The 9678-nt window shown below is 36.8% G+C and overlaps 1 protein-coding gene across 3 annotated transcripts in view; it reads left to right on the plus strand.

The window, feature by feature from the left end:
- KCTD8 (potassium channel tetramerization domain containing 8) overlaps nt 1–9678 on the plus strand; it is a 229227-nt gene that overhangs the window by 11258 nt on the left and 208291 nt on the right. Inside the window, exon 2 of one of the 3 annotated variants that reach the window (XM_034671871.1) lies at nt 2221–2272. The exons of the other annotated variants lie outside the window; for them this stretch is intronic. Coding sequence (XP_034527762.1) covers nt 2221–2240 — 20 coding nt within the window. The 3' untranslated portion in view covers nt 2241–2272. Of the gene's footprint in view, nt 1–2220; nt 2273–9678 lie in introns of those variants that run through there. 3 annotated transcript variants of the gene reach the window in all.

Raw genomic sequence — 9678 nt, forward strand, 5'->3', positions numbered from 1 at the left:
TATAGGTCTTTCCCCACTTTGGTTAAGTTTATTCCTAGATATTTTATTCTTTTTTGGTGTAATGGTAAATGGGACTGTTTTCTTAATTTCTCTTTCTGCTACTTCGTTATTGGTGTATAGTAATGCANATTTCTTGTCTTTTTGGTACTAGCTATTCTAATGGGTGTGAGAAGATACCTCTTTGTGGTTTTGATTTGCATTTCCCTGATGATTAGTGATGCTGAGCATCTTCTCAAGTGTCTGTTGGCCATCTGTGTATTCTCTTTGGAAAAATGTCTATTCAGATCATTTGCCCATTTTTTAATCAGATTTTTTCTTGGTGTTCAGTTGTATAGTTTTTAAAATATATTTTGAATATTAACCCCTTATTGGATATATCATCTGCAGATATCTTCTCTCATTCACTAGATTGCCTTTTTGTTTTGTTGATGCTTTCCTTTTCTATGCATTTTTTTAGTGTAGTCCCAATAGTTTATTTTTATTTTATGTTTTATTTTGAGTATAGTTGACACACAATGTTACATTAGTTTCAGGAGTACAACTTAGTGATTTAACAAGTTCAGACATTATGCTATGTTCACCAGAAGCATAGTTACCATCTGTCCTGTTACATTGCTGTTACAATATCATTGACTATCCCTTATGCTGTGACTTTTCTTTTTCTTTTTGCCTGAGGAAACATAACCATAAATATGTTGCCAAAGCTGATGTCCAGGAGAGTACTGCCTGTGTTTCATTTTAGGATTTTTATGGTTTCAGGTCTCACATTTAGTTCTTTAATTCATTTTGAGTTTATTTTTGTGTATAGTGTATGCAAGTGATTCAGTTTCATTCTTTTGCATGTGTCTGTCCAGTTTTCCCAACACCATTTTTGGGGAGACTGTCTTTTCCACATTGTATATTCTTGCTTCTTTTGTCACAGATTAATTAATCATATGGGTGCAGGTTCATTTCCTCTCTATCCTTTTTCATTGATCTGTGTGTCTATTTTTGTGCCAGGACCATACTGTTTTGATTACTACACCTTTGTAATATGTCTTGAAATCTGGGAACTTTGTTCTTCTTTCTTAAGATTGCTTTGGCTGCTTAAGGTCTTTTATGGTTCCACAGAAATTTTAGGATTATTTGTTCTAGTTCTATGAAAAATACTGTTGGTATTTTAATAGGGATTGCATTGAATCTGTAGATTGTTTTGGGTAGTATGGATATTTTAATGATATAATTCTTTGAATCCATGAGCCTGGTTTATCCTTTTATTTGTTTGTGTCACCTTCAATTTCTTTCATTAATGTCTTATAGTTTTCAGAGTATAGGTCTTTCCCCACTTTGGTTAAGTTTATTCCTAGATATTTTATTCTTTTTTGGTGTAATGGTAAATGGGACTGTTTTCTTAATTTCTCTTTCTGCTACTTCGTTATTGGTGTATAGTAATGCAGCAGATTTCTGTATAATTTTGTATCTTGCTACTTTACTGAATTCATTTATTAGTTCACATAGTTTTTTGGTGGAGTCTAGAGTTTTCTATATATAGTATCATGCCATCTGCAAATAGTGAAAGTTTTACTTCTTCCTTACCAATTTGGATGCCTTTTATTTCTTTTTCTTATCTGATTGCTGCAGCTAGGACTTCCAATACTATGTTGAATAAAAGTGATGAGAGTGGACATCCTTTTCTTGTTCCTGATCTTAGAAGAAAAGCTCTCAGTTTTCCACCATTGAGTATGATGTTAGCAGTAGGTTTTTCATATTTGGCCTTTCTTATGTTGAGATATACCCTGTAAACCTACTTTGTTGAGATTTTTTATCATGAACAGATCTTGAATTTTGTCAGATTTTTTTTTCTGTATCATCTACTGAGATGATCATATGTTTTTTATATATCATACTGATTTTTGCTCATAAGTGTCTAGGCATGTGTGTGTGTGTATACACATGAAAATTCTTCGGAGGAGCAATAGTGTAACTCCATGGCCACTGTGGGCAATTAAAAATGTTTGCCTTCTGAACTGTGGTTGAATAATGACATTTGTTTTAGAAAAATGCAATACTGTTATTTATCTTGACCTTTTGTTGAACTTGCCTATTTAGAGATAAACTCAGTTTTTTGAAAGTTATAATTTTTTTGGTTTCTGTATTACACCGGAATCTTCTGAGAAATTTTACCACTTGAGGAAGTGAGATGTCTATTCAAGAGTCCGGATGTTACTATATTTCTTATAGATGCTGCCCATTCTCCATGAAGAAATCCTCAAATTAAAATGAAGACTTCTCCTAGTCACCTTCAACAGGTACTCCATAAGTAAGATTGAATTTTAATTTGAAATGGTTAGGTGGCATTCTTTTTATTTCAGTCAAGTGGGCCTGTGATGGGTTGATTTAGCATGATTCACAGACAGTGATATAAAGATACATATTTGTTTTGTAACAAGAAGATATGAAACTTGTTAACAGTTGTTGATGTTGCTGGTAAATGGAACCATGAATAAATATGTTAAAAAGTCCAGCATGGAAGTCTGTAGCTTAATGTAATTATTTACATTTCTTCTACTGAAATGATGCATTTCTGTGTCATATAAGAACCATTACAATATTTCAGTTTTTAGTTCTTGTGTTAGCATGTTTGTTGTAAAGTAAACTTAGTTATTTCAAGCTATCTGTTTTATAGCTAATACTATCAAGTCATATTTATCATAATTGTAATTTGGTACTTAATATTCATACTGGGAAGCTTAATAATACTCAGTATTTGAGTATTACTATTAAACTAAAAAAAACCCAAAAACAAAACCAAAAAACAAAAACAACAATCAACCAATGAACAAAAACAAAAACAAAAAACAAAAACCAATAACAAATTTACTCCACTGTTTCAATAATGGCTATAATTTTTGTTAAATCGTATGCAGTATTTTATGGGTTGTATTGTGTCTCCCCGAAAAGATATGTTGGTACTCTGATCCCCAGTACCTCAGAATATGTGACCTTATTTGGAAACAGGGTCTTTACAGAGGCAGTCAAGTTAAAATGAGGTCATTAGGATGGACCATAATCCAGAACGACTGGTGTCCTTATTAAAAGGAAAAATTTGGACAAGGAGATATAGACGTGCATGCACACTGAGAGAACACGGTATGAACGTGAAGGTGGAGATCAGGCTGATGAATCTACAAGGCAAGGAGTGCTGTAGATTGACAGAAAACCGCCAGAATGTGGGTGGGAACCATGGGACAGATTTTTTTTTAAAGATTTTATTTATTTATTTGACAGAGAGACAGCCAGTGAGAGAGACAGCCAGTGAGAGAGAGGCAAGCAGGGGGAGTGGGAGAGGAAGAAGCAGGCTCCCAGTGGGGAGCTCCATCCCAGAACACTGGGATGACGCCCTGAGCTGAAGGCAGACGCCTAACGACTGAGCCACCCAGGTGCCCGTGGGACAGATTCTTACTCATGGCCTTCAGGGAGAACCACACATTCCGACACCTTGATCTTGGACTTGTAACTTCCAGAATTATGAGATCATAAATTTTTTGTTGTTTGCCCATCCTGTTTGTGGTACTTTGTTACTGCAGCCCTAGCAAAGTAATATATTCATTTCAAACTCTTCATATTGTAATAAATCTGGGAAAAGTTTGAAAATACAATTATTTTTAAACTCCTTCTGTTTTGCAGAGGTCTTAGCTACAGATAGCAGACTCCACTCTAAATCATTTAAGCTGGAAAAAACTTATTAATAAGTATAATATAGGTATCACATCCATTCCTTGGAAGGGCTGAGCTTCCAGGAATGATTCTCAACCACACCATAGAATAGGTCTGTTGAGGATGGTGCTGCCTTGCTGTGATGTGGGAGCTCAGAATTAGGCAGCTGCCATAAAGGTGTGGGTCTAGAGACACAACCTGTGCCATGATCTGTAACAGTCATAGTACACTGCCTATCTCCCCTTATGCCTCAGTTCACAGTGTCTGGTTGTGCACTCACGTATGGAACTCTAGTGAAAAGAGAGTCTAGAAATATATCTTTAAAAACAAAAACAGCTTGGATGGCTCAGTTGGATAATGGACAAACCCGTTGATTTCAGCTCAGGTCATGATCTCAGGGTCCCCTTCCCTCCCCCTCTGCCACTGCCTCCTTCCCTCCCTGCCCCCCCATCCCCAAGTGCTCTCTTTGTCAAAAAAAAAAAGTAATAAAAAATATTTATGGCAAATTACCAGTGCATGCCTATTTCTTATTTTTATGACTTTTAAAAATTTAAACCATTCAATTAACTATAACTATACAGGAATTAAAATTAAAAACTTAAAAAAATTAAGCCATTCAGTCTCTACCACTTTATCCCCATAGACAAGCATTCCTGTGTATTTCATGTATATTCTTATACTTTTTTGTGTTTTTGCAAGATGTGCGTTCTGTTTTATTTTCTTAAAGTATTAATTTACATATTACATTGTTTCTATAAGAACTTTATTTTAAAGATTTCTTCATTTTCGTGTGCCCATCTAAACTAATTGGTTATTTCTAACTGCTGCAAGTTACTTTCTGGTGTGTATTTTACCTGACTAACCTCTCCCCCACTGATCTACACTGAGATCGCCTTCTGTCTGACATGGCCAAGTCCACTATGGTCTGGTGTGAGAATTCTTTGAGATACACATCTAGAAGGGGAGTTACTAGGTCACTGAGGATGCATATACTGCATTTGATTTAATACTGTCAGATTGCTCTTCAAATGAATACACCAGTCTTCACTTCTAAGAGCAGTGTTGAGGATTCCATTTTCTCCAATTCCCTGCCAACACTTGGCAAAATTCGGTTTTCTCATTGTTGCGAAACAGATGAAAAATGATATTTCATTGTCATTTTAAATTTCATCTCTTTAATTACTAATGATGGAAGTAGTTTTTAGTTCTCCAGTCTCTGTAAATTAGAAAGGTACTAGAAAGATTTTGAGTGTGCCAGTCAATAGAATCCACTAGAGTCTATCTCTGTGGCCACCTTCTTTCTCTATTAAAATTCCAGCCGCGACAATAGCATTATCAACACATGCTCCTGCATAGTGTGAAGAAATTGCCTTTCATGCATATGAATATTTTACTAGCCTTTCTCACAAGGGGGAGACCTCAAGTCTCATCAGCCCTGCCTCCATTTTGGGCAACCTGCAGTACTTTGTATGAGGTCTGAATGTGATTTCTTGTGGAATGCTCACCTGTGAATTAATACATGACTATATAAGTTATTTGCCCTCAGTGCATCCATAAACAATATCAAATAGGATATTTGGATGACTTCAGTAAGAATTTTTGTTCCAAGAATTGGAGAATGTGGAACATGCAGCATCCAAGGTCTATAGCAAACCCCACTATCCACACAGCAAAGACTCTCTTTAATGGCCATAGAATAAATTTCTTAAGACTCTCTGGTAGCACCTGGTTCTGCTATTGAATAAAAACCCCTTGCCTATTGTCCTTTATGGTCCCATTCTTAACTTTCTGGGAGACTCTTTTTTGTTCACTGTCCTCTGGGGCCACATTTGAAGGAGGCACTGGGTGGTACACCCTCTTTGCAGCAGACTTGACAGGGCATTTCTTCACTTTGCAGGGTCAGAGAAATGTGGGCTGCTTTTAGGGTTAAAGAGCCCCGTCGGGGTGCCTGGGTGGCTCAGTCATTAAGTGTCTGCCTTTGCCCTAGGGCATGATCCCGGAGTTCTGGGATCGAGCCCCACCTCGGGCTCCTCTTCTGGGAGGCTACTTCTTCCTCTTTCCCACTCTCCCTGCTCCTGTTCCCTCTCTCACTGGCTGGCTCTCTCTTGGTCAAATAAATAAATAAAATCTTAAAAAAAAAAAGGGTTAAGAGCCTCGGCTATTGATGGCCAGTCTTGCAGTTTCTTTGGCAAAAGAATTCCTTCAAAATTGTAGTGCCCTTTTGGTCAATTTCACAAGTAAATTAAGATCAATCAAAATCTTGTGTCATAATCATTTTTAGTCTATTTATTTATTTTGAAGACCTTATTTTGTGGCCTCCGTGAGTCACTCATTTCAAATAATGTCTTAGGAGTGTGGTGCCAGCTTTGTCAGCAGGGCTGTCACCCTTGTGTGAAAGCCTTATACCTCCTGCTAAAGCTGCAGTTTTGTAGTTAGACTTTGTTGTTGCTGTTGGTTCTTTTTTTTTTTTTTAAAGATTTTATCTATTTATTTGAGAGAGAGAGAGAGAGCTTGAGCAAGTGGGGGGAGGAGCAGAGGGAGAGGAAGAAGCAGGCTCCCCGCTGAGCAGGGAGCCTGATGTGGAGCTCAGTCCCAGGACCCTGAGATTGTGTGACCGGAGCCCAAGGCAGATGCTTAACCGACTGAGCCACCCAGGTGCCCTGTTGCTATTGTTTTCTTAACATATATTTTTATATTATGAAAATGTTAAACATAATGAAAAAAAAAAAGAATTAAGAAAAATTCCCATATATTCATCTTCTAGATTCAGCAGTAATCGAAATATCACTTCATCTCTCTGATTTTATTTTTGCTAAAGCATTTTAAAGAAAAGCCAAAACATTGTTATTTCACTCCTACATACTTTAGTATTTGAAACAAAAAAAGAGGACATTTCCTTATATAACCACTCTTCCAATTTCAACTCTAACAAGACAAATAATGATTTTTATGAAAATCCACAGTCATATTTCCAAGATTGTCTCAAAGATTTATTCATAGTTATTTCTTTTTTTTTAACTTGGGACTGTATGTGTTATTTTTTTTTTTGCCTGTCTCAATATAGGATAGCTTGTCCTCTCTCTCTTTTTCTGTCTGTCTCTCTTTCTTTACATGTAATGCCATTGATTTGTTTACGGAAATAGGGTCTGGTGACCTAATTAATGCCTTGTGTTCTGGATAGGGTTGCTTGCTCTCTTGTGACCTCATTTAAATTGTTCCTTTATCTCTAACTTTTCTGTAAATGAACATTAACTCAACCTTGATTAGATTCAGCTTTTTTTTTTTTTGGCAAGACTATTAATAGGCGATTCTGTGTAACTCTGTTAATATATTAGTTCACAGGTGAGTATTCCACAAGTGTCAGATTGTCCCATTTTTAATGGTAATTAATCTGCAGATAAGAGTGGTGTCAGTCTGATCCCTTCATTGTAACTGCCCAAGAAATATTGATCTAATAGTTTTATCATTGATTATCATTGCCTGGTGCAGATATTTTATTAGGAGATGCCAAAATTGTGATTTTCTTATCATTTCTTCCACATTTTATAGGTAGAATTTTATAATGAAGAACTTTCTCTTAAGAACTGCTTAAAATACAGTTCATCGAGGAAGGACAGGGAAATGTAAAATTCTTTCTTATTTCTTGCCATTTTTCCACAATAAGGAGTTAGTTCTTGAGTAACTTCTAGTGATATTCAGTGAGTCATTGCTATTGTTTTGATCTTTCCAGGCTTCCCTTTTTCCTTTCTTCCTGTTGTGGTTGTCCTCATCTTCTCCTTTGCTGCTTCTTTTCTCAATCTCTCCCCCCTCCCTCCCTCCCTCTCTGCCTTCCTCTCAAGTGTAGTTGTGCAATCATGGATATTTTATGTATTTAAGCATTTCTATCAATGGCATTTGTTCTTTTGACCATCAAGAGGCTCTGTGCTCTTTTGACACAGCCCTTAGGTCCTTAGACAATTACCTGCCATTATGTGGCTACATCTTTTAACTGCTTCAGTTTGTGGTATGGAAATAGCTGTGTTTGTCAACTCTGTAAGTTTCCAAATTCTAGGACTCTCCTTCAAATTCTCTTTCAGGCTTCAGGCAAAGGGAGGAAAGAGCTTCTGTTTTAGAAGACCTGGGTTCTCTTTTGTCTCTTCTAGAAGGTTTGCTAGGTGGGTCTCTCTTACAAGGCTTTGCTGAAAGAAGGAGAAAGCAAGCACTACACATTAATGTTCTGAAACGTTCTAGCATTTTATCTCATGCTATGGCTTTAGTTGGCATGTGTCTGTCTTCTCAGGTACAGCAGATCATAATTGGATCAAATGGTCACCATCACGTAATAGTTGTTTTCAGTTTTCCCATCGGTAACGTCTTTCTCCTGGTGCCAACCACCTGACGGCCTCCCTGCTCATTAAACCAGTACCATAGCTTACGTTTTGTTATTGCAGCAAAGAACTATATTCTCTAGCAGAAGCACTATTTCTAAGCTACGTAAAATGAAATGCACACTAGTTAGTTTAAGCTGACTAGAATTTATTAAGGATATGTCTGTCTCAGAATCATAGGAAAGACTGAAGACATGTACTTTAGGTTGGGCTCATAAGAAAGACTTCAGATTACACTGGAGACCTGGCCACTGAAGGAATTGCTGCTTTATCACCATCAGGGAACCCAGAATAAAGAATCAACAATGTGATCCCCCACACCGTGCCTCCCCTGAATTCTGAATGAGAGTCTGTGAGCGGACAGCTAATTGATGCAACACACATCACATCCAGAAGCCCATCGCAATGGAATCAAGAAATTTAGTTTTTAGTTAGCTAGCCTCTTCATGTTAGTATAGAGCAGGTCCGCTACATCCTACACACCCCTGCCTTATTTGAATTTGAGAACATCTGAAAAATGATAATTTTTATTAAAGTACCTGAAAATATTCATGTTTATAAATATCTCATTTTCTGTAAAGGTATCATTGCATAACTCCCCTTATGGGCATCCTTTACATACAAATGTATGTATAATAAAAATGAGACTGATAAATTTAATCTCATTATTTCAGTGCAAGTTATCAATGAGGAAAAGTATAAGAAGTAGGATTGCAGCTTGTAGAAACAAAAAAAACCTTCAGGAATGTTTAAATTATGGAAGTATGTAGTTTCAAAATATGCGTGTTAGAATCTTTGATAAATGAAAATCTGCTAAATCATTAGACAAGTGTCTCTGTAGTTATGCTAAAGTGTATATGGATTCTGGTGAAGATTAGAGAAAATCAGAGGCCAACTTCTGTCACTTTCTAGTTTATTGATTTAATGAAAATGACTTAAATACTTCGAGATTATTTCTCCATCTCTCACCTGAAAAATGATCTGAGCATAAATGAGATAATACTTGTCAGGTGTTTTTAGCGCCTCAGTCAAATTGCACTATGTAAATTGAACCAGAAGTAACAAAATGTAAGTTTCTTTGAGTTAAAATATGAGGAGGAAGCTGGTTAAAGCACTAAGTCACTCTCCACAACAGGCAAGATACAAGCTGAGGCTTCTACTCTAGCTATTTGCCAGATGAGTAACTTTTGCCTGGCATTGGAATGTGAGTTTAAGTTCATGAAGTACAAGATAGAGGGCAGTTGTAGAGAAATTACAGGCAACAATGATGCCTATACATTGTAACAAATAATCCTCCAAAAGTCTATGAATGATAGCAATTACTACGTTCCTTTCACTCTCCAGAGAAATTCACTGTTAATCCTGGTGTGGATGTTTCAGCCAGTCAAGTGAAGGGGATAATTTCACATTAGACATGCTCTCCCCTTGGTGGAGTGAAGTCTCACAGTGTGTCCGGCGGTACTATTTATTTCTTTTTAAAAAATTTTTTTACAAGATTTTATTTATTTGAGAGAGAGAGAGAGAGCACACCCACGTGCACACACAGGGGTGTGAGTGGGGTAGGGCAGAAGGGGAGGGAGATGGACAAGCAGGCTGCATGCTGAGCACTGAGCAC

The sequence above is a fragment of the Ailuropoda melanoleuca genome, chromosome 11 (assembly GCF_002007445.2).
Source record: "Ailuropoda melanoleuca isolate Jingjing chromosome 11, ASM200744v2, whole genome shotgun sequence".
NCBI lineage: Eukaryota > Metazoa > Chordata > Mammalia > Carnivora > Ursidae > Ailuropoda > Ailuropoda melanoleuca.